The sequence below is a fragment of the Agelaius tricolor genome, unplaced genomic scaffold, assembly GCF_023055355.1.
Source record: "Agelaius tricolor isolate 1412-34295 unplaced genomic scaffold, bAgeTri1.0.p SCAF_5, whole genome shotgun sequence".
Lineage (NCBI taxonomy): Eukaryota > Metazoa > Chordata > Aves > Passeriformes > Icteridae > Agelaius > Agelaius tricolor.
The window spans coordinates 52,718,417-52,745,716 of record NW_027269265.1 but is presented as its reverse complement, the minus strand read 5'-3'; the positions used below and the strand labels follow the sequence as shown (position 1 = coordinate 52,745,716).

General features: G+C 67.7%; 2 protein-coding genes across 2 annotated transcripts; both read left to right on the top strand.

Moving 5' to 3' along the window:
* The first annotated feature begins 311 nt into the window (after nucleotides 1-311).
* LOC139590630 (uncharacterized) lies at nucleotides 312-27,289 on the top strand. The gene is made up of 40 exons (XM_071428380.1): nucleotides 312-856; nucleotides 1,169-1,489; nucleotides 1,581-1,901; nucleotides 1,976-2,278; nucleotides 2,352-2,666; nucleotides 2,786-3,151; nucleotides 10,459-10,767; nucleotides 10,854-11,225; nucleotides 11,307-11,450; nucleotides 11,600-11,695; nucleotides 11,910-11,993; nucleotides 12,230-12,370; nucleotides 13,247-13,684; nucleotides 15,116-15,298; nucleotides 15,530-15,922; nucleotides 16,011-16,331; nucleotides 16,406-16,708; nucleotides 16,782-17,096; nucleotides 17,229-17,612; nucleotides 17,687-17,995; nucleotides 18,082-18,453; nucleotides 18,535-18,678; nucleotides 18,828-18,923; nucleotides 19,138-19,221; nucleotides 19,459-19,599; nucleotides 19,783-19,888; nucleotides 20,454-21,044; nucleotides 21,144-21,270; nucleotides 22,344-22,749; nucleotides 22,821-23,141; nucleotides 23,230-23,550; nucleotides 23,625-23,927; nucleotides 24,001-24,315; nucleotides 24,436-25,182; nucleotides 25,269-25,640; nucleotides 25,722-25,865; nucleotides 26,015-26,110; nucleotides 26,325-26,408; nucleotides 26,645-26,785; nucleotides 26,990-27,289. Exons 1-40 carry the CDS (start codon nucleotides 346-348, stop codon nucleotides 27,082-27,084), a joined length of 10,935 nt encoding a protein of 3,644 aa, XP_071284481.1. The 5' UTR covers nucleotides 312-345; the 3' UTR covers nucleotides 27,085-27,289.
* On the top strand, nucleotides 7,935-9,753 carry LOC139590405 (scavenger receptor cysteine-rich type 1 protein M130-like). Its single transcript, XM_071428003.1, has 5 exons — nucleotides 7,935-8,293; nucleotides 8,365-8,694; nucleotides 8,783-9,103; nucleotides 9,178-9,480; nucleotides 9,585-9,753. The coding sequence occupies exons 1-5, from the start codon at nucleotides 8,134-8,136 to the stop codon at nucleotides 9,617-9,619; spliced, it is 1,149 nt and encodes a 382-aa protein (XP_071284104.1). The 5' UTR covers nucleotides 7,935-8,133; the 3' UTR covers nucleotides 9,620-9,753.
* Nucleotides 27,290-27,300: the final 11 nt, after the last annotated feature.

Genomic DNA, 27,300 nt, shown 5'->3' with positions numbered 1-27,300 from the left:
ATTCAAATTGTCCAAATTATTATTACTCTAATTGTATTACAATTTTTATAACCACTTTATTACTATTGGACTTTTAAAATTTTAAAAACAAGTGATTGGCGATTTTCACAGCGGTGACTACGCTGCTGCAGAAGTGACCGCGCAGGGAGCAAGCTGTTCTGCTGGCACTGTCACTGCTCAACACTGCTCGGGGTGGCTCAGACCCACTGTCACCCTTACACAGAGCCGACAACTCAAGAGAGCTCCTGCTCCCCCCTCTTACACCCCTTGTTTTTCGGTGGTGCTTGATCCAAGATAACGCAGGTGGTTCCCCACAAAATGAAGTGAGCTCGGTGCCCCCCCAGAATGTGGCTTAACTGCGGGCAGGCGCGGCGGGGGCGCGGCGCTGTCGGCGGCAGCGCAGGTGTCGGGAGGCGCGTGCGGTCGCTGGCGAGGCCGGAGCCGCCGGGATGTGACCGCCTCCTTCCTGCCCTGGGCGAGGCGAGCGCGGGGCCACAGCCGCGGCAGCGGCGCCATGTGCCAGCGCCGCCGCGAGGGACCGCACGCAGCTGGCAGCTGGCAGCCCCGGCGAGAGCCGGGGGCTGCTGCCACCCCCCCGGGGGCTCCGAGCAGCCGGGAGGGGAGCGCCCCGAGCGTGGGGCTTTGAGCTTTGCAGGTGCTCGACCTAGAAGTGGTTGGCTGGATGCTCTCGGTAGGATGTGGGCTGGAGCCCGTCCTCGCCATCAGGGTGGCTCTCGGCAGGCTCCAGCAGCAGCGTTGGAGCCGCGGGGGATGCAGGAGGGGCCCCCGCAGGGCAGGTGCTGTGGGGGGGCTGTCTCCCCCCGGGGACATCCGGGTGGCAGCCCACTGTGGCGAGGTGTGTGACGGCAGAGGCGCAGGCGAGGCTCATATTTGGGCACGGAGCAGGTTATTGGAGGCCGCGGCCCCGCAGCCGGGAGATGAGGCGCCTGATAAAGGCTGCCCCCCCCGGTGCTGGTGCTGCTGCGTGCATTGGCTCGGGCGCTGGCAGAGGTGCCGTGGCTGCGCTGGCTGGGGGCCGGTGGCCATGGGGCCGCTGCTGGCTCTGGGGCTGCTCGTGTGCGTGCGGCTGTGCGGGGGTGAGTGTCGGGCGGGCGGGAGCGGGGCCCGCGGCGGCGGCGGGCCCGGCTCAGCAGCCTCCGTGCCGCAGGCTCCGGGGAGCTGCGTCTGGTGGGCGGCGGCGGGCGCTGTGCCGGGCGCGTGGAGGTGAAGCACGACGGTGAGTGGGGCTCCGTGTGCGCCCTCGACTTCGACTGGGAGGCTCGCTGGGCCGTGGTGGTGTGCCGGCAGCTGGGCTGCGGCCGGGTGGCCAGGGCGTCCCTGCACGCCCCGTTCGGGCCGGGCAGCGGGCGGATCTGGCTGCAGCCCTTCTTCTGCCGCGGCACCGAGGATGCGCTGGAGCAGTGTCCTAACATCGGATGGGGACGGCATTTCTGCGGCCACGAGTGGGATGTGGGGGTGACCTGCACAGGTGAGGGGACGCGCTGGCCGTGCTGGCACAGCCACCACCTTGCGCTGGGGCACCGCGGGCTGGTGTGAGCCGTTCCGGTGCCCCTGTGCAGATGCCGTGGAGCTGAGGCTGGCGGGCGGCGGCAGTCCCTGTGCCGGGAGGGTGGAGGTGAAGCTGCAGGGACACTGGGGCACGGTGGGAGATGACAGCTGGGACATGGCGGACGCCGAGGTGGTTTGCCAGCAGCTGGGCTGTGGCTCGGCTTCTATTGCCTACTACACCCACGAGCGCTTTGGCGTCGGGGACGGGCTCGTCAGCCTGGCCCTGGTGAACTGCAGTGGGGCCGAGGCCACGCTCTGGGACTGCAAGATCCGCGGCTGGGGACCCTATAACAGCAGCATCCATGGCTTGAACGCCGCCGTTGTCTGCCAAGGTAGGAGCTGGGCTTGAAGGAGTTGAGACTATTCCTGCACATCCTTTGTAACTGGCCCTGCACTGCTCCCCCAGGCTTTTCCCGACTGGTTGGTGGCGATGGAGCCTGTGCCGGGCGGCTGGAGGTGCGTCAGGGCCGGGCCTGGGTCGGTGTCTGTGAGGATGAGGTGGACATGAAGGCGGCCCAGGTGGTGTGCAGGGAGCTGGGCTGCGGTGAGGTGATCGCCATCGCCGGCAGTGGGCGTTTTGGGGCAGTGTCGGGATCGCTCTGGGACGGGGGCTTCCGGTGCAATGGCACCGAGCCCCTCCTGAGTGCCTGTGCCCGGCGTCCGGCCCAGAGGCAGGAGTGCAGTGGCCCTGCCAGCGTCATCTGCTCCTGTAAGTGGCGGGGACAGCGGGGGCAGTTGGGGTCCCTGCAGCATCAGTGCTCTCAAGGCTGTTCCTGTGGCAGCCTACACGGGCTTCCGGCTGGGCAACGGCAGCTCGGGATGCGCCGGGCGAGTGGAGGTGGCAGTGAGGGGGACGTGGGGCTCCGTGTGCGCCAGCGAGTGGGACCTGCCCGATGCGCACGTCCTGTGCCGGCACCTGGGCTGCGGCCGCGCCTTCAGCGTGCCCCCGGGAGGCTCCTTCGGCAGCGGGGAGGGACCGCTGCTGCCGGACGCCTTCGGCTGCAGCGGGAGCGAGCGGCACCCGGGCCAGTGCCCCGTGGCCGTGCTGGGGAAGCCGCCCTGTGCCCCCGGAAACGCCGCCGCCGTCAACTGCTCAGGTGGGTATGGCAGCTCTGTGAAGAGCCTTAAGGGCTTTTGGGACCCTTCCATAAGTGGAGAAGGTATGAGATGATGCACGCTTATTTTTTGTGAAGGTCTGAGTGCGGCCATTTTACAGGCGCTGTTGAGTCCCTGCGGCTTGTGAAAGGTGAGACCCGCTGCGAGGGGTTTCTGGAGTATAACACAAGCACCGGCGCCTGGCACCGTGTGCCGGGAGAGGTTTCGCTCCTACGGAATTTGAGCAACGTGTGTTGGAAGCTGGACTGTGGAGAACTGGAGAAGAGTCATGGTGTCCCTGGGGAGGTCTATCTGTGGCAAGACAACAAGAATTGGGGCATCTTGAAAACGGTGATCAAAGACATTGTGCAGATGACCACTGATCTGGCCAGTAGGACCATAAGTGAGGATCATTTTAGGGACGATTACGGGTTGATGACCACTGGACCAGCTGACATCCCTCATGGGACCTACCTTGTCTGCTCAAGTGGGTGTCCTGAGAAGGGCTGGAGGTGCCGGTGCCCCAAGCAGCCACCCCAGCCCATTCCTTCCGTGCCCACAGGCAGCCTGCAGGTGAGGCTGGTGGGGAGCTCTGGGCGCTGTGCTGGGCGTGTGGAGGTCTATTCCGGTGGCAGCTGGAGCTGGGTGTGCCAGGAAGGCTGGGGGCTGCAGGCCGCGGCCGTTGTGTGCCGGGAGCTGGGCTGTGGCACGGCTCTGCAGGCCCTGGGCTGGGCGCGCTTGGGTGCCGGCGCGGGGCCGCTGTGGCCGTACAGCCCCGACTGCTCCGGCTCCGAGGAGTCTCTGTGGGAATGCGGGCGCACGGAACGGCGCGAGTGCGGGCGTGGCGGCGGGGCAGGGGCCGTCTGCTCAGGTCAGTGCCGGGCAGCCCCAGATCAGGGCCCGGCGAGGCCCCGGGGGGTTCCTGGCCATGCCGTGACCCCCCTGCCCTCCTTGCAGAGCAGCTCTCCGTGCGGCTGGCAGGGGGCCCTGGGCGCTGCCGGGGCTTCCTGGAGATCTCCTACAACGGCACCTGGGGCCACGTGTGCACCAACGGCACCAGCCCCAGCACTGCCAGCACCGTCTGCCGCCAGCTGGGCTGTGGGCAGCGGGGCTGGCTCACAGCTGTCACCGCCCAGGAGCCGGCCGAGGCCTGGCTGGCTTGGGTGGGCTGTGGGGAAGGGGCCCGCTCGCTCTGGCAGTGCCCCTCGGCAGCCTGGCACCTACAGAGCTGCAGGCCAGGCGGGGATGCCTATGTGGAGTGTGAGGAGGACAGTGATGGCACCACTGAGGGACACACGACCCCATATCCGGAGGGTGCCAGCAGCACAGGTAGCTCTGCCCGTGCCCGCATCCCCCCCAGCAGGCTGGCTGGGATCCCCCTGGCCTCACTGCCTGCCTGTGTCCCCACAGGTGTCCCCAGAAGAAGGCCCCCGGCAGTGGCTGTGGGGTCTGTGCCTGTGCCCACTGTGCTGTGTGTGGTGCTGGGGACGCTGCTGTGCCTGTCCCTGGGTGCCCTGGCCCTGCAGCTGTGCCGTGCCCGTGCCCGGCGCCGAGGTGTGTCCCGGTGGGTGGGGGTGGGGACAGATCCCGTTTGGGGGTCCAGCGACCCCAGCCCTGCAGAATAGCTCAGAAGGGGGCCAGGGGTGATCCCGGTGCCCCCCACAGTGCCCAGGGCCCCAGGTAAGTGCTGCATCTCCTTCCAGGCCCTGGCAGAGCCGCAGATGCCATCTCCAACGCTGTCTACGAGGAGCTGGATTACAAAGCCATGCCTGAGTTCCAGGAGGTGCCCACTCCCCCAGGTGGGTGCAGCCCTTGTGCACCAGTTGTGCCCTCCCTGGAGGTTCTGTCCTGAGAGCCCCACGGCAGCTCTGGCTCCTGGTGGCCCAGCAGGGGCTCCTGGCCATGGGCTGTGGGTGTCGCTCGGTCCCAGAGCAGCCCCGCTCTGTGGTGGGAGGTTCTGTCACCAGTGGTGCCACTTGAGGCCACCTCCAAGTCCCTGTTTATCCCCTGCAGGTTCCCTGTTGGAGGGATGGGTGAAGAAGCTGCCGTATTACACAGGGGACAGCGTGGAGGGGAGTGACACCGAGGCAGCCCCAGGTAGGGCCACAGGGCAGGAGCCCAGCAGGGAGAGCTGGGGAGAGGGGACACACCTGGGCTGGGGGGGGCTGAGGGGACAAATCTCCTCCCTTATTAATGTGCAGTGAAGCATCACCTTTCCCTGCGGGTCCACAGGGCCTCTAGCACGTGCTGAAGTGGAAAGGCTGGACGGGGTGGCACAGCCTGAGCCCTGCCAGGGCCGCTGGTCACTGCCATGGACCCCTCTGCTTTTCCCAGATCCCCCTGCCTGGCGCGAGCAAGGACCCCTGGATGGCTACGACGATGTCCTGGCTGTGCCCCAGGAGCCCCCGGCTGCCAGCACTGGGGACATCTCCGAGGGAGTGGCAGGGCAGAGGTGGAGCTGTGTGCTCCCCACAGGTGAGAGGGCTCCCAGCTGCCCTGTCCCCTGTGCAGAGCCACTCCATGGCAGGCTTTGGCTGTGAGGGCGGGCAGGGCCCCATCAGCAGATCCATGGGTGCTGTGGCCTGAGCCCAGGTGGGGTCTGTCAGGGGGACACGGAGCTGCCTGCCCCCTCGGGCACCTTTCTGTGCTGTCCCCAAGGTGGGATCTACTCCCCTTCAGGTCCCCCAGGAGCCACCAGGGAGCCCTCGGAACAGCCCCCTGGACACATGGAGTATGATGATGTCGGCAGCAGCACCCTGGGGACGTTGCCATGAGGATGTCCTGGCCATGCCACAGCCCTGGGGACACGTGTGTGGCAGCGTGATGGGGCCCTGTCCCCAGGGAAGGCTGGCCCTGCCCACAGAGGTCAGCCCTCGCTGTCCAGCGCTGCAGGAAAGCAGCCCTTGTTTAAGGATTTTCTTTAATTTCAGTGTGAAATTCCCATTTTTCCTATTAAAACACAAAGTGGACAGAAACTCACTGCCAGGCCTGGAACATCCTTCTTGGGCTGGCATTTTCATTTTAGGTACACCAGCCACACACAAGGATGTGAGGCAGGAACTGGAACCAGAGACCCCGTCCTTGGCTGAGGGGGACAAATAGTGGGAGATGGCTGGGATTGTCTTCGGGGTCTTTATTTGGCACTGCCAAATGCAGAGAAATGCTGCGACCAACAGCGAGGGCAAAAGGGAGAGGGCAGGAGCCGGATCCCGCCCCGCAGATGCAGCAGGATCTCCTGCCTGTGCCCCGAGGGTGGGGCAGGCTCAGCCCCACTCTCAGCACGGGGAGCTGGGCCAGGACTGGCTCTGGTTGTTGGAAGGATTTTCCTAAAGGATGGGAGGTCTCCTGAAGGAGGGCAGCGCCTTCGTGCCCCCCGGCAGCAGCCCGCGGTGGCAGGGCAGCCGGGCCATGGCCCCGGCCTGCGGCACGTCGTGCTCCAGGAGGTTCCCGATGTTCAGGCCGGGCTGCAGGGCCCGGAGGGCGTCCAGTTCCTTCCTGCAGCAGGGCCTGGCTGAATCCGTCCGTGCTCAGCCTGGGCGTGGAGGAGGCAGGAGCAGAGGAGAAGGTGTTGGAGCTTGTGGGGAGGGAGGTGCTGAAGGGGCCGCGGTGCCGGTGCGGCCCTGCCTGTCCCGCAGCCTCCGCTGCCCGCCTCGGGCATGCCGGGCATGGAAGGGGCCGGGGCAGGGCCCTGACTCACCCCAGGCTCCTCAGCGGGCAGGCGGGATGCCGGAGCTGCTGGCAGAGCTGCAGGACGCCCTGGGCTCGCAGCTCGTTGTCACTCAGGTCCAGGCAGGTGAGACGGGGCCCCTGCAGCAGCCGCGCAGCCAGGGCCGGGCAGGAGGCGCCCGACAGCCGGCAGCTGCCCAGCCTGTGGGAGCGAGGGAAACAGGGAAGGAGGGCTTTGGCCTCTGCTTGCTGAGCTGCTCCGGGTGGGAAGGGCGGAGCAGTGGCTGAGGTGCTCGCAGCAGCAGGGGCTGCTGAGGCGGCAATACGGCAGCCCAATGAGAGCCCTCGGGAAAGACCCTCAGAGCCTCCCGAGGGGCCCCAGATGTGTCCGTGGACTCGGAGATCTCCTGTCCGCTGTGGCCGGGTCAGCAGACAGCCAGCCAGCCGGCCAGTGCCCTCCGGTCCGGGTGCCCCGGCCCAGCCGGGCCGGTGTGGGCTCCGTGCGGTGCGTGCGTCTGTGAGCGGAGCAGCCCCGGACAGGGCCCGGTGCCGCAGGGCCCGGCAGCGCGGGGGGATGGGGCAGGGCAGCTCCTCCCGCCGCCGCACAGCGAGGGACCGGGACGTGGTGCCGGGCAGCAATGGCTGCGCTGCCGGTGCAGGGGCAGCAGCTGCACTTCCAGCTGCTCCGTTTGCTCTGCGCGGCAGCCCGGCACGAGAGTCCGGGAGGTGCCCGTCGTTTGTATAAGAAAGAGCCGGAGAAAGCGGGATCCCGGCCAGGTGAGAGACACTGAGAGAGACAGCGGGAGAGGAGGATCGGGAGGAAGAGAGAGTTCGGTGTGGAATTTTTTGCTTGGAATGTGAGAGGCTCAAAGCCCTGTTCCTTTGCCTGGGACAATCCTTCGAGGCGGCAGCTGGGGCTGTTTCTGTGTTCCTGCGGGCAGCAGCAATCGGATTTAGAGAGGGAGTCACTCGCGGATGTGCCGTGGGAAAGCTGGAGTGGAACTGGTGAGGAAACGTGAGGTCTGCGTGCAGCGATGTGTGTTTGGGGAACCTCCGGGGCCAGCGGGGGTCAGTGGAGCCGCAGCTGTGAGTGAATGGGTGTCAGTGCCATGGGAGCAAGCAGATCCCTGCGTTGGGAATGCGCTGCCGGAGAGTCCTGTGAAGGGTGAGCCCGGGACGTTTCCTGCCGTGCGCGGCTGGCGGGCTGCAGGGGCCCGGGGCGGCGGGGCAGGCGCGGCGGGGGCGCGGCGCTGTCGGCGGCAGCGCAGGTGTCGGGAGGCGCGTGCGGTCGCTGGCGAGGCCGGAGCCGCCGAGGGGTGACCGCCTCCTTCCTGCCCTGGGCGAGGCGAGCGCGGGGCCACAGCCGCGGCAGCGGCGCCATGTGCCAGCGCCGCCGCGAGGGACCGCACGCAGCTGGCAGCTGGCAGCGCCAGCGAGAGCCGGGGGCTGCTGCCACCCCCCCGGGGGCTCCGAGCAGCCGGGAGGGGAGCGCCCCGAGCGTGGGGCTTTGAGCTTTGCAGGTGCTCGACCTAGAAGTGGTTGGCTGGATGCTCTCGGTAGGATGTGGGCTGGAGCCCGTCCTCCCCATCGGTGTGGCTCTCGGCAGGCTCCAGCAGCAGCGTTGGAGCCGCGGGGGATGCAGGAGGGGCCCCCGCAGGGCAGGTGCTGTGGGGGGGCTGTCTCCCCCCGGGGACATCCGGGTGGCAGCCCAGTGTGGCGAGGTGTGTGACGGCAGAGGCGCAGGCGAGGCTCATATTTGGGCACGGAGCAGGTTATTGGAGGCCGCGGCCCCGCAGCCGGGAGATGAGGCGCCTGATAAAGGCTGCCCCCCCCCGGTGCTGGTGCTGCTGCGTGCATTGGCTCGGGCGCTGGCAGAGGTGCCGTGGCTGCGCTGGCTGGGGGCCGGTGGCCATGGGGCCGCTGCTGGCTCTGGGGCTGCTCGTGTGCGTGCGGCTGTGCGGGGGTGAGTGTCGGGCGGGCGGGAGCGGGGCCCGCGGCGGCGGCGGGCCCGGCTCAGCAGCCTCCGTGCCGCAGGCTCCGCGGAGCTGCGTCTGGTGGGCGGCGGCGGGCGCTGTGCCGGGCGCGTGGAGGTGAAGCACGACGGTGAGTGGGGCTCCGTGTGCGCCCTCGACTTCAACTGGGAGGCTCTGGGAGCGCCACTGGCCGTGGTGGTGTGCCGGCAGCTGGGCTGCGGCCGGGTGGCCAGGGCGTCCCTGCACGCCCCGTTCGGGCCGGGCAGCGGGCGGATCTGGCTGCAGCCCTTCTTCTGCCGCGGCACCGAGGATGCGCTGGAGCAGTGTTCGCACTTGGGATGGGGAGAGCATTTCTGCGGCCACCTGTGGGATGTGGGAGTGACCTGCACAGGTGAGGGGACGCGCTGGCCGTGCTGGCAGAGCCACCTTGCGCTGGGGCACCGCGGGCTGGTGTGAGCCGTGCCGGTGCCCCTGCGCAGATGCCGTGGAGCTGAGGCTGGCGGGCGGCGGCAGTCCCTGTGCCGGGAGGGTGGAGGTGAAGCTGCGGGGACACTGGGGCACGGTGGTAGACGACAGCTGGGACATGGAGGACGCCAAGGTGGTTTGCCAGCAGCTGGGCTGTGGTTCGGCTTCCGGTGCCTTCTTCGCCCTTGATAGCTTTGGTGTAGGCGTTGGGCCCATCAGCCTGGCCGGGGTGGAATGCAGTGGGGACGAGGCCACGCTCTGGGACTGCAAGATCCGTGGCTGGGGACCCTATATCATTAACATCCATGGTTCGGACACTGCCGTGGTCTGCCAAGGTAGGAGCCGGGCTTGAGGGAGTTGAGACTGTTCATGCACATCTCTTGTAACAGGCCCTGCACTGCTCCCCCAGGATTTTCCCGGCTGGTTGGTGGCGATGGAGCCTGTGCCGGGCGGCTGGAGGTGCATCAGGGCCGGGCCTGGGTCGGTGTCTGTGAGGATGAGGTGGACATGAAGGCGGCCCAGGTGGTGTGCAGGGAGCTGGGCTGCGGTGAGGTGATCGCCATCGCCGGCAGTGGGCGTTTTGGGGCAGTGTCGGGATCGCTCTGGGTCGGGGGCTTCCGGTGCAATGGCACCGAGCCCCTCCTGAGTGCCTGTGCCCGGCGTCCGGCCCAGAGGCAGGAGTGCAGCGGCCCTGCCAGCGTCATCTGCTCCTGTAAGTGGCGGGGACAGCGGGGGCAGTTGGGGTCCCTGCAGCATCAGTGCTCTCAAGGCTGTTCCTGTGGCAGCCTACACGGGCTTCCGGCTGGGCGACGGTAGCTCGGGATGCGCCGGGCGAGTGGAGGTGGCAGTGAGGGGGACGTGGGGCTCCGTGTGCGCCAGCGAGTGGGACCTGCCCGATGCGCACGTCCTGTGCCGGCACCTGGGCTGCGGCCGCGCCTTCAGCGTGCCCCCGGGAGGCTCCTTCGGCAGCGGGGAGGGGCCGCTGCTGCCGGACGCCTTCGGCTGCAGCGGGAGCGAGCGGCACCCGGGCCAGTGCCCCGTGGCCGTGCTGGGGAAGCCGCCCTGTGCCCCCGGAAACGCCGCCGCCGTCAACTGCTCAGGTGGGTATGGCAGCTCTGTGAAGAGCCTTAAGGGCTTTCAGGACCCCGTCAAGAATTGCGACCAGATGTTTTGGACTGAAGTATGGTGTGAGCCAGGTGCTACAGCCCATGGCTCTGCTGGTGAATTTGCAGGCAGTGACTTTGTCACGTCCCTGAGGCTGGTGGATGGTCAGAGCTTGTGTGATGGGCGGCTGGAGGAGACCATAACCAGCCCAGCCTGGCGCCGTGTGCCTCTGGAGCAGTGGAACCAATGGGATGCGTACATGGTATGTGCGGTGCTGGGCTGCGGCCTTCCCAAGGACGTTTTCACTGCCTTGGGTACGGCTCCGGCATTGAGCAGCCGCCCCAGCGAGGAGGACATCATGAGTGAAGAGATGGGCAGCAGTTTGGGCATGGGCTCTGCACGGAGCAGCAGCCCTGAGGAGATGGATGACCAGCTGGAGGAGATGGGCAGTGTGTCAGGGATGGGCCCTGCAGCAAACAGCAGCCTTGAGGAGATGGTCATTGTCTGCTCAGGTGGGTTTCCCGAGAGGGCTGGAGGTGCCAGTGCCCCAAGCAGCCAGCCCAGCCCACTCCTTCCGTTCCCGCAGGCAGCCTGCGGGTGAGGCTGGTGGGGAGCTCTGGGCGCTGTGCCGGGCGTGTGGAGGTCTATTCCGGTGGCAGCTGGAGCTGGGTGTGCCAGGAAGGCTGGGGGCTGCAGGCCGCGGCCGTTGTGTGCCGGGAGCTGGGCTGTGGCACGGCTCTGCAGGCCCCGGGCTGGGCGCCCTTGGGTGCCGGCGCGGGGCCGCTGTGGCCGTACAGCCCCGACTGCTCCGGCTCCGAGGAGTCTCTGTGGGAATGCGGGCGCACGGAACGGCGCGAGTGCGGGCGTGGCGGCGGGGCAGGGGCCGTCTGCTCAGGTCAGTGCCGGGCAGCCCCAGATCAGGGCCCGGCGAGGCCCTGGGGGGTTCCTGGCCGTGCCGTGACCCCCGTGCCTCCCTTGCAGAGCAGCTCTCCGTGCGGCTGGCAGGGGGCCCTGGGCGCTGCCGGGGCTTCCTGGAGATCTCCTACAACGGCACCTGGGGCCGTGTGTGCGCCAACGGCACCAGCCCCAACACTGCCAGCACCGTCTGCCGCCAGCTGGGCTGTGGGCAGCGGGGCTGGCTCACAGCTGTCACCGCCCAGGAGCCAACCGAGGCCTGGCTGGCCTGGGTGGGCTGTGAGGACGGGGCCTCCTCGCTCTGGCAGTGCCCCTCGGCAGCCTGGCACCTACAGAGCTGCAGGCCAGGCGGAGACGCCCATGTGGAGTGTGAGGAGGACAGTGATGGCACCACTGAGGGACACACAACCCCATATCCGGAGGGTGCCAGCAGCACAGGTAGCTCTGCCCGTGCCCGCATCCCCCCCAGCAGGCTGGCTGGGATCCCCCTGGCCTCACTGCCTGCCTTTGTCCCCACAGGTGTCCCCAGAAGAAGGCCCCCGGCAGTGGCTGTGGGGTCTGTGCCTGTGCCCACTGTGCTGTGTGTGGTGCTGGGGACGCTGCTGTGCCTGTCCCTGGGTGCCCTGGCCCTGCTGCTGTGCCGTGCCCGTGCCCGGCGCCGAGGTGTGTCCCGGTGGGTGGGGGTGGGGACAGATCCCGTTTGGGGGTCCAGCGACCCCAGCCCTGCAGAATAGCTCAGAAGGGGGCCAGGGGTGATCCTGGTGCCCCCCACAGTGCCCAGGGCCCCAGGTAAGTGCTGCATCTCCTTCCAGGCCCTGGCAGAGCTGCAGATGCCATCTCCAACGCTGTCTACGAGGAGCTGGATTACAAAGCCATGCCCGAGTTCCAGGAGGTGCCCACTCCCCCAGGTGGGTGCAGCCCTTCTGCCCCAGTTGTGCCTGGCCTGAAGGCTCTGTCCTGAGAGCCCCACGGCAGCTCTGGCTCCTGGTGGCCCAGCAGGGGCTCCTGGCCATGGGCTGTGGGTGTCCCTTGGTCCCAGAGCAGCCCCGCTCTGTGGTGGGAGGTTCTGTCACCAGTGGTGCCACTTGAGGCCACCTCCAAGTCCCTGTTTATCCCCTGCAGGTTCCCTGTTGGAGGGATGGGGGAAGAAGCTGCCGTATTACACAGGGGACAGCGTGGAGGGGAGTGACACCGAGGCAGCCCCAGGTAGGGCCACAGGGCAGGAGCCCAGCAGGGAGAGCTGGGGAGAGGGGACACACCTGGGCTGGGGGGGCTGAGGGGACAAATCTCCTCCCTTATTAATGTGCAGTGAAGCATCACCTTTCCCTGTGGGTCCACAGGGCCTCTAGCACGTGCTGAAGTGGAAAGGCTGGAGGGGGTGGCACAGCCTGAGCCCTGCCAGGGCCGCTGGTCACTGCCATGGACCCCTCTGCTTTTCTCAGATCCCCCTGCCTGGCCCGAGCAAGGACCCCTGGATGGCTACGACGATGTCCTGGATGTGCCCCAGGAGCCCCCCGCTGCCAGCAGTGGGGACATCTCCGAGGGAGTGGCAAGGCAGGGGTGGAGCTTTGTGCTCCCCACAGGTGAGAGGGCTCCCAGCTGCCCTGTCCCCTCTGCAGAGCCACTCCATGGCAGGCTTTGGCTGTGGGGGTGGGCAGGGCCCCATCAGCAGATCCATGGGTGCTGTGGCCAGAGGCCAGGTGGGGTCTGTCAGGGGGACAAGGAGCTGCCTGCCCCCTTGGGCACCTTTCTGTGCTGTCCGCAAGGTGGGATCTACTCCCCTCCAGGTCCCACAGGAGCCACCAGGGAGCCCTCGGAACAGCCCCCTGGACACATGGACTATGATGATGTCGGCAGCAGTGCCCTGGGGATATTGCCATGAGGATGTCCTGGCCATGCCACAGCCCTGGGGACACGTGTGTGGCAGCGTGATGGGGCCCTGTCCCCAGGGAAGGCTGGCCCTGCCCACAGAGGTCAGCCCTCGCTGTCCAGCGCTGCAGGAAAGCAGCCCTTGTTTAAGGATTTTCTTTAATTTCAGTGTGAATTTTCCATTTTTCCTATTAAAACACAAAGTGGACAGAAACTCACTGCCAGGCCTGGAGCATCCTTCTTGGGCTGGCACTTTCATTTTAGGTACACCAGCCACACACAAGGATGTGAGGCAGGAACTGGAACCAGAGACCCCATCCTTGGCTGAGGGGGACAAATAGTGGGAGATGGCTGGGATTGTCTTCGGGGTCTTTATTTGGCACTGCCAAATGCAGAGAACTGCTGCCCCCAACAGCGAGGGCAAAAGGGAGAGGGCAGGAGCCGGATCCCGCCCCGCAGATGCAGCAGGATCTCCTGCCTGTGCCCCGAGGGTGGGGCAGGCTCAGCCCCACTCTCAGCACGGGGAGCTGGGCCAGGACTGGCTCTGGTTGTTGGAAGGATTTTCCTAAAGGATGGGAGGTCTCCTGAAGGAGGGCAGCGCCTTCGTGCCCCCCGGCAGCAGCCCGCGGTGGCAGGGCAGCCGGGCCATGGCCCCGGCCTGCGGCACGTCGTGCTCCAGGAGGTTCCCGATGTTCAGGCCGGGCTGCAGGGCCCGGAGGGCGTCCAGTTCCTGCAGCAGGGCCTGGCTGAATCCGTCCGTGCTCAGCCTGGGCGTGGAGGAGGCAGGAGCAGAGGAGAAGGTGTTGGAGCTTGTGGGGAGGGAGGTGCTGAAGGGGCCGCGGTGCCGGTGCGGCCCTGCCTGTCCCGCAGCCTCCGCTGCCCGCCTCGGGCATGCCGGGCATGGAAGGGGCCGGGGCAGGGCCCTGACTCACCCCAGGCTCCTCAGCGGGCAGGCGGGATGCCGGAGCTGCTGGCAGAGCTGCAGGACGCCCTGGGCTCGCAGCTCGTTGTCACTCAGGTCCAGGCAGGTGAGACGGGGCCCCTGCAGCAGCTGCGCAGCCAGGGCCGGGCAGGAGGTGCCCGACAGCCGGCAGCTGCCCAGCCTGTGGGAGTGAGGGAAACAGGGAAGGAGGGCTTTGGCCTCTGCTTGCTGAGCTGCTCCGGGTGGGAAGGGCGGAGCAGTGGCTGAGGTGCTCGCAGCAGCAGGGGCTGCTGAGGCGGCAATACGGCAGCCCAATGAGAGCCCTCGGGAAAGACCCTCAGAGCCTCCCGAGGGGCCCCAGATGTGTCCGTGGACTCGGAGATCTCCTGTCCGCTGTGGCCGGGTCAGCAGACAGCCAGCCAGCCGGCCAGTGCCCTCCGGTCCGGGTGCCGCGGCCCAGCCGGGCCGGTGTGGGCTCCGTGCGGTGCGTGCGTCTGTGAGCGGAGCAGCCCCGGACAGGGCCCGGTGCCGCAGGGCCCGGCAGCGCGGGGGGATGGGGCAGGGCAGCTCCTCCCGCCGCCGCACAGCGAGGGACCGGGACGAGGTGCCGGGCAGCAATGGCTGCGCTGCCGGTGCAGGGGCAGCAGCTGCACTTCCAGCTGCTCCGTTTGCTCTGCGCGGCAGCCCGGCACGAGAGTCCGGGAGGTGCCCGTCGTTTGTATAAGAAAGAGCCGGAGAAAGCGGGATCCCGGCCAGGTGAAAGACACTGAGAGAGACAGGAGGAGAGGAGGATCGGGAGGAAGAGAGAGTTCGGAGTGGAATTTTGTGCTTGGAATGTGAGAGGCTCAAAGCCCTGTTCCTTTGCCTGGGACAATCCTTCGAGGCGGCAGCTGGGGCTGTTTCTGTGTTCCTGCGGGCAGCAGCAATTGGATTTACAGAGAGTCACCTGCGACTGTGCCGTGGGAAAGCCGGGGTGGAACTGGTGAGGAAACGTGAGGTCTGCGTGTAGCAGTGGGTGTTTGGGGAACCTCCGGGGCCAGCGGGGGTCAGTGGAGCCGCAGCTGTGAGTGAATGGGTGTCAGTGCCATGGGAGCAAGCGGATCCCTGCGTTGGGAATGCGCTGCCGGAGAGTCCTGTGAAGGGTGAGCCCGGGACGTTTCCTGCCGTGCGCGGCTGGCGGGCTGCAGGGGCCCGGGGCGGCGGGGCAGGCGCGGCGGGGGCGCGGCGCTGTCGGCGGCAGCGCAGGTGTCGGGAGGCGCGTGCGGTCGCTGGCGAGGCCGGAGCCGCCGGGATGTGACCGCCTCCTTCCTGCCCTGGGCGAGGCGAGCGCGGGGCCACAGCCGCGGCAGCGGCGCCATGTGCCAGCGCCGCCGCGAGGGACCGCACGCAGCTGGCAGCTGGCAGCCCCGGCGAGAGCCGGGGGCTGCTGCCACCCCCCCGGGGGCTCCGAGCAGCCGGGAGGGGAGCGCCCCGAGCGTGGGGCTTTGAGCTTTGCAGGTGCTCGACCTAGAAGTGGTTGGCTGGATGCTCTCGGTAGGATGTGGGCTGGAGCCCGACCTCGCCATCAGGGTGGCTCTCGGCAGGCTCCAGCAGCAGCGTTGGAGCCGCGGGGGATGCAGGAGGGGCCCCCGCAGGGCAGGTGCTGTGGGGGGGCTGTCTCCCCCCGGGGACATCCGGGTGGCAGCCCAGTGTGGCGAGGTGTGTGACGGCAGAGGCGCAGGCGAGGCTCATATTTGGGCACGGAGCAGGTTATTGGAGGCCGCGGCCCCGCAGCCGGGAGATGAGGCGCCTGATAAAGGCTGCCCCCCCCCCCCCCCGGTGCTGGTGCTGCTGCGTGCATTGGCTCGGGCGCTGGCAGAGGTGCCGTGGCTGCGCTGGCTGGGGGCCGGTGGCCATGGGGCCGCTGCTGGCTCTGGGGCTGCTCGTGTGCGTGCGGCTGTGCGGGGGTGAGTGTCGGGCGGGCGGGAGCGGGGCCCGCGGCGGCGGCGGGCCCGGCTCAGCAGCCTCCGTGCCGCAGGCTCCGCGGAGCTGCGTCTGGTGGGCGGCGGGCGCTGTGCCGGGCGCGTGGAGGTGAAGCACGACGGTGAGTGGGGCTCCGTGTGCGCCTTCGACTTCGACTGGGAGGCTCTGGCAGCGCCACTGGCCGTGGTGGTGTGCCGGCAGCTGGGCTGCGGCCGGGTGGCCAGGGCGTCCCTGTACGCCCCGTTCGGACCGGGCAGCGGGCGGATCTGGCTGCAGCCCTTCTTCTGCCGCGGCACCGAGGATGCGCTGGAGCAGTGTTCGCACTTGGGATGGGGAGAGCATTTCTGCGGCCACCTGTGGGATGTGGGGGTGACCTGCACAGGTGAGGGGACGCGCTGGCCGTGCTGGCACAGCCACCTTGCGCTGGGGCACCGCGGGCTGGTGTGAGCCGTGCCGGTGCCCCTGTGCAGATGCCGTGGAGCTGAGGCTGGCGGGCGGCGGCAGTCCCTGTGCCGGGAGGGTGGAGGTGAAGCTGCGGGGACACTGGGGCACGGTGGGAGACCACAGCTGGGACATGGCGGACGCCGAGGTGGTTTGCCAGCAGCTGGGCTGTGGTTCGGCTTCCGGTGCCTTCTTCGCCCTTGATAGCTTTGGTGTAGGCGTTGGGCCCATCAGCCTGGCCGGGGTGGAATGCAGTGGGGCCGAGGCCACGCTCTGGGACTGCAAGATCCATGGCTGGGGACCCTATAACATTACCATCCATGATTCAGACACTGCCGTGGTCTGCCAAGGTAGGAGCCGGGCTTGAGGGAGTTGAGACTGTTCATGCACATCTCTTGTAACAGGCCCTGCACTGCTCCCCCAGGCTTTTCCCAGCTGGTTGGTGGCGATGGAGCCTGTGCCGGGCGGCTGGAGGTGCGTCAGGGCCGGGCCTGGGTCGGTGTCTGTGAGGATGAGGTGGACATGAAGGCGGCCCAGGTGGTGTGCAGGGAGCTGGGCTGCGGTGAGGTGATCGCCATCGCCGGCAGTGGGCGTTTTGGGGCAGTGTCGGGATCGCTCTGGGTCGGGGGCTTCCGGTGCAATGGCACCGAGCCCCTCCTGAGTGCCTGTGCCCGGCGTCCGGCCCAGAGGCAGGAGTGCAGCGGCCCTGCCAGCGTCATCTGCTCCTGTAAGTGGCGGGGACAGCGGGTGCAGTTGGGGTCCCTGCAGCATCAGTGCTCTCAAGGCTGTTCCTGTGGCAGCCTACACGGGCTTCCGGCTGGGCGACGGCAGCTCGGGATGCGCCGGGCGAGTGGAGGTGGCAGTGAGGGGGACGTGGGGCTCCGTGTGCGCCAGCGAGTGGGACCTGCCCGATGCGCACGTCCTGTGCCGGCACCTGGGCTGCGGCCGCGCCTTCAGCGTGCCCCCGGGAGGCTCCTTCGGCAGCGGGGAGGGGCCACTGCTGCCGGACGCCTTCGGCTGCAGCGGGAGCGAGCGGCACCCGGGCCAGTGCCCCGTGGCCGTGCTGGGGAAGCCGCCCTGTGCCCCCGGAAACGCCGCCGCCGTCAACTGCTCAGGTGGGTATGGCAGCTCTGTGAAGAGCCTTAAGGGCTTTCAGGACCCCGTCAAGAATTGCGACCAGATGTTTTGGACTGAAGTATGGTGTGAGCCAGGTGCTACAGCCCATGGCTCTGCTGGTGAATTTACAGGCAGTGGCTTTGTCACGTCCCTGAGGCTGGTGGATGGTCAGAGCTTGTGTGATGGGCGCCTGGAGGAGACCATAACCAGCCCAGCCTGGCGCCGTGTGCCTCTGGAGCAGTGGAACCAATGGGATGCGTACATGGTATGTGCGGTGCTGGGCTGCGGCCTTCCCAAGGACGTTTACGCTGCCTTGGGTACGGCTCCGGCATTGAGCAGCAGCCCCAGTGAGGAGGACATCATGAGTGAAGAGATGGGCAGCAGTTTGGGCATGGGCTCTGCACTGAGCAGCAGCCCTGAGGAGATGGATGACCAGCTGGAGGAGATGGGCAATGTGTCAGGGATGGGCCCTGCAGCAAACAGCAGCCTTGAGGAGATGGTCATTGTCTGCTCAGGTGGGTGTCCCGAGAGGGCTGGAGGTGCCAGTGCCCCAAGCAGCCACCCCAGCGCACTCCTTCCGTGCCCACAGGCAGCCTGCGGGTGAGGCTGGTGGGGAGCTCTGGGCGCTGTGCCGGGCGTGTGGAGGTCTATTCCGGTGGCAGCTGGAGCTGGGTGTGCCAGGAAGGCTGGGGGCTGCAGGCCGCGGCCGTTGTGTGCCGGGAGCTGGGCTGTGGAACGGCTCTGCAGGCCCCGGGCTGGGCGCGCTTGGGTGCCGGCGCGGGGCCGCTGTGGCCGTACAGCCCCGACTGCTCCGGCTCCGAGGAGTCTCTGTGGGAATGCGGGCGCACGGAACGGCGCGAGTGCGGGCGTGGCGGCGGGGCAGGGGCCGTCTGCTCAGGTCAGTGCCGGGCAGCCCCAGATCAGGGCCTGGCAAGGCCCCGGGGGGTTCCTGGCCGTGCCGTGACCCCCGTGCCTCCCTTGCAGAGCAGCTCTCCGTGCGGCTGGCAGGGGGCCCTGGGTGCTGCCGGGGCTTCCTGGAGATCTCCTACAACGGCACCTGGGGCCGCGTGTGCGCCAACGGCACCAGCCCCAGCACTGCCAGCACCGTCTGCCGCCAGCTGGGCTGTGGGCAGCGGGGCTGGCTCACAGCTGTCAGCGCCCAGGAGCCGACCGAGGCCTGGCTGGCCTGGGTGGGCTGTGAGGACGGGGCCCGCTCGCTCTGGCAGTGCCCCTCGGCAGCCTGGCACCTACAGAGCTGCAGGCCAGGCGGGGATGCCTATGTGGAGTGTGAGGAGGACAGTGATGGCACCACTGAGGGACACACAACCCCATATCCGGAGGGTGCCAGCAGCACAGGTAGCTCTGCCCGTGCCCGCATCCCCCCCAGCAGGCTGGCTGGGATCCCCCTGGCCTCACTGCCTGCCTGTGTCCCCACAGGTGTCCCCAGAAGAAGGCCCCCGGCAGTGGCCGTGGGGTCTGTGCCTGTGCCCACTGTGCTGTGTGTGGTGCTGGGGATGCTGCTGTGCCTGTCCCTGGGTGCCCTGGCCCTGCTGCTGTGCCGTGCCCGTGCCCGGCGCCGAGGTGTGTCCCGGTGGGTGGGGGTGGGGACAGATCCCGTTTGGGGGTCCAGCGACCCCAGCCCTGCAGAATAGCTCAGAAGGGGGCCAGGGGTGATCCCGGTGCCCCCCACAGTGCCCAGGGCCCCAGGTAAGTGCTGCATCTCCTTCCAGGCCCTGGCAGAGCTGTAGATGCCATCTCCAATGCTGTCTACGAGGAGCTGGATTACAAAGCCATGCCTGAGGTCCAGGAGGTGCCCACTCCCCCAGGTGGGTGCAGCCCTTGTGCCCCAGTTGTGCCTGCCCTGAAGGCTCTGTCCTGAGAGCCCCATGGCAGCTCTGGCTCCTGGTGGCCCAGCAGGGGCTCCTGGCCATGGGCTGTGGGTGTCCCTCGGTCCCAGTGCAGCCCCACTCTGTGGTGGGAGGTTCTGTCACCGGCGGTGCCACTTGAGGCCACCCCCAAGTCCCGGTTTATCCTCTGCAGGTTCCCTGTTGGAGGGATGGGTGAAGAAGCTGCCGTATTACACAGGGGACAGCGTGGAGGGGAGTGACACCGAGGCAGCCCCAGGTAGGGCCACAGGGCAGGAGCCCAGCAGGGAGAGCTGGGGAGAGGGGACACACCTGGGCTGGGGGGGGCTGAGGGGACAAATCTCCTCCCTTATTAATGTGCAGTGAAACATCACCTTTCCCTGCGGGTCCACAGGGCCTCTAGCGCGTGCTGAAGTGGAAAGGCTGGAGGGGGTGGCACAGCCTGAGCCCTGCCAGGGCCGCTGGTCACTGCCATGGACCCCTCTGCTTTTCCCAGATCCCCCTGCCTGGCGCGAGCAAGGACCCCGGGATGGCTACGACGATGTCCTGGCTGTGCCCCAGGAGCCCCCTGCTGCCAGCAGTGTGGACATCTCCGAGGGAGTGGCAAGGCAGGGGTGGAGCTGTGTGCTCCCCACAGGTGAGAGGGCTCCCAGCTGCCCTGTCCCCTGTGCAGAGCCACTCCATGGCAGGCTTTGGCTGCGGGGGCGGGCAGGGCCCCAGCAGCAGATCCATGGGTGCTGTGGCCAGAGCCCAGGTGGGGTCTGTCAGGGGGACACGGAGCTGCCTGCCCCCTCGGGCTCCTTTCTGTGCTGTCCCCAAGGTGGGATCTACTCCCCTCCAGGTCCCGCAGGAGCCAGCAGGGATCCCTCGGAACAGCCCCCTGGACACATGGACTATGATGATGTTGGCAGCAGCGCCCTGGGGACGTTGCCATGAGGATGTCCTGGCCACGCCACAGCCCTGGGGACACGTGTGTGGCAGCGTGATGGGGCCCTGTTCCCAGGGAAGGCTGGCCCTGCCCACAAAGGTCAGCCCTCGCTGTCCAGCGCTGCAGGAAAGCAGCCCTTGTTTAAGGATTTTCTTTAATTTCAGTGTGAATTTCCCATTTTTCCTATTAAAACACAAAGTGGACAGAAACTCAGTGCCAGGCCTGGAGCATCCTTCTTGGGCTGGCATTTTCATTTTAGGTACACCAGCCACACACAAGGATGTGAGGCAGGAACTGGAACCAGAGACCCCGTCCTTGGCTGAGGGGGAGAAATAGTGGGAGATGGCTGGGATTGTCTTCGGGGTCTTTATTGGCACTGCCAAATGCACAGAACTGCTGCCACCAACAGCGAGGGCAAAAGGGAGAGGGCAGGAGCCGGATCCCGCCCCGCAGATGCAGCAGGATCTCCTGCCTGTGCCCCGAGGGTGGGGCAGGCTCAGCCCCACTCAGCACGGAGTGCTGGGCCAGGACTGGCTCTGGTTGTTGGAAGGATTTTCCTAAAGGATGGGAGGTCTCCTGAAGGAGGGCAGCGCCTTCGTGCCCCCCGGCAGCAGCCCGCGGTGGCAGGGCAGCCGGGCCATGGCCCCGGCCTGCGGCACGTCGTGCTCCAGGAGGTTCCCGATGTTCAGGCCGGGCTGCAGGGCCCGGAGGGCGTCCAGTTCCTTCCTGCAGCAGGGCCTGGCTGAATCCGTCCGTGCTCAGCCTGGGCGTGGAGGAGGCAGGAGCAGAGGTGTTGGAGCTTGTGGGGAGGGAGGTGCTGAAGGGGCCGCGGTGCCGGTGCGGCCCTGCCTGTCCCGCAGCCTCCGCTGCCCGCCTCGGGCATGCCGGGCATGGAAGGGGCCGGGGCAGGGCCCTGACTCACCCCAGGCTCCTCAGCGGGCAGGCGGGATGCCGGAGCTGCTGGCAGAGCTGCAGGACGCCCTGGGCTCGCAGCTCGTTGTCACTCAGGTCCAGGCAGGTGAGACGGGGCCCCTGCAGCAGCCGCGCAGCCAGGGCCGGGCAGGAGGCGCCCGACAGCCGGCAGCTGCCCAGCCTGTGGGAGCGAGGGAAACAGGGAAGGAGGGCTTTGGCCTCTGCTTGCTGAGCTGCTCCGGGTGGGAAGGGCGGAGCAGTGGCTGAGGTGCTCGCAGCAGCAGGGGCTGCTGAGGCGGCAATACGGCAGCCCAATGAGAGCCCTCGGGAATGGCCCTCAGAGCCTCCCGAGGGGCCCCAGATGTGTCCGTGGACTCGGAGATCTCCTGTCCGCTGTGGCCGGGCCCGCAGCCAGACAGCCAGCCGGCCAGTGCCCTCCGGTCCGGGTGCCGCGGCCCAGCCGGGCCGGTGTGGGCTCCGTGCGGTGCGTGCGTCTGTGAGCGGAGCAGCCCCGGACAGGGCCCGGTGCCGCAGGGCCCGGCAGCGCGGGGGGATGGGGCAGGGCAGCTCCTCCCGCCGCCGCACAGCGAGGGACCGGGACGTGGTGCCGGGCAGCAATGGCTGCGCTGCCGGTGCAGGGGCAGCAGCTGCACTTCCAGCTGCTCCGTTTGCTCTGCGCGGCAGCCCGGCACGAGAGTCCGGGAGGTGCCGGTCGTTTGTATAACAAAGAGCCGGAGAAAGCGGGATCCCGGCCAGGTGAGACACATTGAGAGAGACAGCAGGAGAGGAGGATCGGGAGGACGAGAGCCTTTAGAGTGAACTTTCTGTGCTTGGAATGTGAGAGGCTCAAAGCCCTGTTCCTTTGCCTGGGACAATCCTGGAGGCAGCAGCTGGGGCTGTTTCTGTGTTCCTGCGGGCAGCAGCAATCGGATTTAGAGAGGGAGTCACCTGCGACTGTGCCGTGGGAAAGCCGAGGTGGAACTGGTGAGGAAATGTGGGTTCCGAGTGTGTGGCAGTGGGTGTTTGGGGAACCTCCGGGGCCAGCGGGGGTCAGTGGAGCAGCAGCTGTGAGTGAATGGGTGTCAGTGCCATGGGAGCAAGCGGATCCCTGCGTTGGGAATGCGCTGCCGGAGAGTCCTGTGAAGGGTGAGCCCGGGACGTTTCCTGCCGTGCGCGGCTGGCGGGCTGCAGGGGCCCGGGGCGGCGGGGCAGGCGCGGCGGGGGCGCGGCGCTGTCGGCGGCAGCGCAGGTGTCGGGAGGCGCGTGCGGTCGCTGGCGAGGCCGGAGCCGCCGAGGGGTGACCGCCTCCTTCCTGCCCTGGGCGAGGCGAGCGCGGGGCCACAGCCGCGGCAGCGGCGCCATGTGCCAGCGCCGCCGCGAGGGACCGCACGCAGCTGGCAGCTGGCAGCGCCGGCGAGAGCCGGGGGCTGCTGCCACCCCCCCGGGGGCTCCGAGCAGCCGGGAGGGGAGCGCCCCGAGCGTGGGGCTTTGAGCTTTGCAGGTGCTCGACCTAGAAGTGGTTGGCTGGATGCTCTCGGTAGGATGTGGGCTGGAGCCCGTCCTCGCCATCAGGGTGGCTCTCGGCAGGCTCCAGCAGCAGCGTTGGAGCCGCGGGGGATGCAGGAGGGGCCCCCGCAGGGCAGGTGCTGTGGGGGGGCTGTCTCCCCCCGGGGACATCCGGGTGGCAGCCCACTGTGGCGAGGTGTGTGACGGCAGAGGCGCAGGCGAGGCTCATATTTGGGCACGGAGCAGGTTATTGGAGGCCGCGGCCCCGCAGCCGGGAGATGAGGCGCCTGATAAAGGCTGCCCCCCCCCCCCGGTGCTGGTGCTGCTGCGTGCATTGGCTCGGGCGCTGGCAGAGGTGCCGTGGCTGCGCTGGCTGGGGGCCGGTGGCCATGGGGCCGCTGCTGGCTCTGGGGCTGCTCGTGTGCGTGCGGCTGTGCGGGGGTGAGTGTCGGGCGGGCGGGAGCGGGGCCCGCCGCCGCCGCGGGCCCGGCTCAGCAGCCTCCGTGCCGCAGGCTCCGGGGAGCTGCGTCTGGTGGGCGGCGGCGGGCGCTGTGCCGGGCGCGTGGAGGTGAAGCACGACGGTGAGTGGGGCTCCGTGTGCGCCTTCGACTTCGACTGGGAGGCTCGCTGGGCCGTGGTGGTGTGCCGGCAGCTGGGCTGCGGCCGGGTGGCCAGGGCGTCCCTGCACGCCCCGTTCGGGCCGGGCAGCGGGCGGATCTGGCTGCAGCCCTTCTTCTGCCGCGGCACCGAGGATGCGCTGGAGCAGTGTCCTAACATCGGATGGGGACGGCATTTCTGCGGCCACGAGTGGGATGTGGGGGTGACCTGCACAGGTGAGGAGACGCGCTGACCGTGCTGGCAGAGCCACCTTGCGCTGGGGCACCGCGGGCTGGTGTGAGCCGTTCCGGTGCCCCTGTGCAGATGCCGTGGAGCTGAGGCTGGCGGGCGGCGGCAGTCCCTGTGCCGGGAGGGTGGAGGTGAAGCTGCAGGGACACTGGGGCACGGTGGGAGACCACAGCTGGGACATGGCGGACGCCGAGGTGGTTTGCCAGCAGCTGGGCTGTGGCTCGGCTTCTATTGCCTACTACACCCACGAGCGCTTTGGCGTCGGGGACGGGCTCGTCAGCCTGGCCCTGGTGAACTGCAGTGGGGACGAGGCCACGCTCTGGAACTGCGAGATCCGCGGCTGGGGACCCTATAACAGCAGCATCAATGTCTCGGACGTTGGCGTTGTCTGCCAAGGTAGGAGCTGGGTTTATGGTGGTTGTGGCACTTCCTGCACATCCCTTGTCACTAGCGCTGCACTGCTCCCCCAGGCTTTTCCCGGCTGGTTGGTGGCGATGGAGCCTGTGCCGGGCGGCTGGAGGTGCGTCAGGGCCGGGCCTGGGTCGGTGTCTGTGAGGATGAGGTGGACATGAAGGCGGCCCAGGTGGTGTGCAGGGAGCTGGGCTGCGGTGAGGTGATCGCCATCGCCGGCAGTGGGCGTTTTGGGGCAGTGTCGGGATCGCTCTGGGACGGGGGCTTCCGGTGCAATGGCACCGAGCCCCTCCTGAGTGCCTGTGCCCGGCGTCCGGCCCAGAGGCAGGAGTGCAGCGGCCCTGCCAGCGTCATCTGCTCCTGTAAGTGGCGGGGACAGCGGGGGCAGTTGGGGTCCCTGCAGCATCAGTGCTCTCAAGGCTGTTCCTGTGGCAGCCTACACGGGCTTCCGTCTGGGCAACGGCAGCTCGGGATGCGCCGGGCGAGTGGAGGTGGCAGTGAGGGGGACGTGGGGCTCCGTGTGCGCCAGCGAGTGGGACCTGCCCGATGCGCACGTCCTGTGCCGGCACCTGGGCTGCGGCCGCGCCTTCAGCGTGCCCCCGGGAGGCTCCTTCGGCAGCGGGGAGGGGCCGCTGCTGCCGGACGCCTTCGGCTGCAGCGGGAGCGAGCGGCACCCGGGCCAGTGCCCCGTGGCCGTGCTGGGGAAGCCGCCCTGTGCCCCCGGAAACGCCGCCGCCGTCAACTGCTCAGGTGGGTATGGCAGCTCTGTGAAGTGCCTTAAGGGCTTTTCGGGACCCCACCAAAAGTGGAGAAGGTATGAGATGATGCACGCTTATTTTTTGTGAAGGTCTGAGTGCGGCCATTTTACAGGCGCTGTTGAGTCCCTGCGGCTTGTGAAAGGTGAGACCCGGTGCGAGGGGTTTCTGGAATATAACACAAGCACCGGGGCCTGGCACCGTGTGCCAGGAGAGGTTTCGCTCCTACGGAATTTGAGCAACGTGTGTTGGAAGCTGGACTGTGGGGAACTGGAGAAGAGTCACGGTGTCCCTGGGGAGGTCTATCTGTGGCAAGACAACAAGAAGCGCATCTTGAAAACGGTGATCAAAGACATTGTGCAGATGACCACTGATCTGGCCAGTAGGACCATAAGTGAGGATTATTTTGGGGACGATTACGATTTGATGACCACTGGACCAGCTGACATCCCTCATGGGACCTACCTTGTCTGCTCAGGTGGGTGTCCTGAGAAGGGCTGGAGGTGCCGGTGCCCCAAGCAGCCACCCCAGCCCACTCCTTCCGTTCCCACAGGCAGCCTGCAGGTGAGGCTGGTGGGGAGCTCTGGGCGCTGTGCCGGGCGTGTGGAGGTCTATTCCGGTGGCAGCTGGAGCTGGGTGTGCCAGGAAGGCTGGGGGCTGCAGGCCGCGGCCGTTGTGTGCCGGGAGCTGGGCTGTGGCACGGCTCTGCAGGCCCCGGGCTGGGCGCGCTTGGGTGCCGGCGCGGGGCCGCTGTGGCCGTACAGCCCCGACTGCTCCGGCTCCGAGGAGTCTCTGTGGGAATGCGGGCGCACGGAACGGCGCGAGTGCGGGCGTGGCGGCGGGGCAGGGGCCGTCTGCTCAGGTCAGTGCCGGGCAGCCCCAGATCAGGGCCTGGCGAGGCCCCGGGGGGTTCCTGGCCGTGCCGTGACCCCCGTGCCTCCCTTGCAGAGCAGCTCTCCGTGCGGCTGGCAGGGGGCCCTGGGCGCTGCCGGGGCTTCCTGGAGGTGTTCCAGAACAGCACCTGGGGCCGCGTGTGCGCCAACGGCACCAGCAACGGCACCGCCGCCGCCGTCTGCCGCCTGCTGGGCTGTGGGGAACTGGGCGAGCTCTCAGCTGTCACGGCCCAGGAGTCGACCGAGGCCTGGCTGGCCTGGGTGGGCTGTGAGGACGGGGCCCGCTCGCTCTGGCAGTGTCCCTCGGCAGCCTGGCACCTGCAGAGCTGTGGCACCAACGAGCATGCCTATGTGGACTGTGAGGAGGACAGTGATGGCACCACTGAAGGACACACGACCCCATATCCGGAGGGTGCCAGCAGCACAGGTAGCTCTGCCCGTGCCCGCATCCCCCCCAGCAGGCTGGCTGGGATCCCCCTGGCCTCACTGCCTGCCTGTGTCCCCACAGGTGTCCCCAGAAGAAGGCCCCCGGCAGTGGCTGTGGGGTCTGTGCCTGTGCCCACTGTGCTGTGTGTGGTGCTGGGGACGCTGCTGTGCCTGTCCCTGGGTGCCCTGGCCCTGCTGCTGTGCCGTGCCCGTGCCCGGCGCCGAGGTGTGTCCCGGTGGGTGGGGGTGGGGACAGATCCCGTTTGGGGGTCCAGCGACCCCAGCCCTGCAGAATAGCTCAGAAGGGGGCCAGGGACGATCCCGGTGCCCCCCACAGTGCCCAGGGCCCCAGGTAAGTGCTGCATCTCCTTCCAGGCCCTGGCAGAGCTGCAGATGCCATCTCCAATGCTGTCTACGAGGAGCTGGATTACAAAGCCATTCCCGAGTACCAGGAGGTGCCCACTCCCCCAGGTGGGTGCAGCCCTTGTGCCCCAGTTGTGCCCTCCCTGAAGGCTCTGCCCTGAGAGCCCCATGGCAGCTCTGGCTCCTGGTGGCCCAGCAGGGGCTCCTGGCCATGGGCTGTGGGTGTCGCTCGGTCCCAGAGCAGCCCCGCTCTGTGGTGGGAGGTTCTGTCACCAGTGGTGCCACTTGAGGCCACCCCCAAGTCCCTGTTTATCCCCTGCAGGTTCCCTGTTGGAGGGATGGGTGAAGAAGCTGCCGTATTACACAGGGGACAGCATGGCGGGGAGTGACACTGAGGCAGCCCCAGGTAGGGCCACAGGGCAGGAGCCCAGCAGGGAGAGCTGGGGAGAGGGGACACACCTGGGCTGGGGGGGCTGAGGGGACAAATCTCCTCCCTTATTAATGTGCAGTGAAGCATCACCTTTCCCTGTGGGTCCACAGGGCCTCTAGCACATGCTGAAGTGGAAAGGCTGGACGGGGTGGCACAGCCTGAGCCCTGCCAGGGCCGCTGGTCACTGCCATGGACCCCTCTGCTTTTCCCAGATCCCCCTGCCTGGCCTGAGCAAGGACCCCCGGATGGCTACGACGATGTCCTGGCTGTGCCCCAGGAGCCCCCGGCTGCCAGCAGTGTGGACATCTCGAAGGGAGTGGCAAGGCAGGGGTGGAGCTGTGTGCTCCCCACAGGTGAGAGGGCTCCCAGCTGCCCTGTCCCCTGTGCAGAGCCACTCCATGGCAGGCTTTGGCTGTGGGGGCGGGCAGGGCCCCATCAGCAGATCCATGGGTGCTGTGGCCAGAGCCCAAGTGGGGTCTGTCAGGGGGACACGGAGCTGCCTGCCCCCTCAGGCACCTCTCTGTGCTGTCCCCAAGGTGGGATCTACTCCCCTCCAGGTCCCCCAGGAGCCAGCAGGGAGCCCTCGGAACAGCCTTCTGAACACATGGACTATGATGATGTCGGCAGCAGCGCCCTGGGGACGTTGCCATGAGGATGTCCTGGCCATGCCACAGCCCTGGGGACACGTGTGTGGCAGCGTGATGGGGCCCTGTCCCCAGGGAAGGCTGGCCCTGCCCACAGAGGTCAGCCCTCGCTGTCCAGCGCTGCAGGAAAGCAGCCCTTGTTTAAGGATTTTCTTTAATTTCAGTGTGAATTTCCCCTTTTTCCTATTAAAACACAAAGTGGACAGAAACTCAGTGCCAGGCCT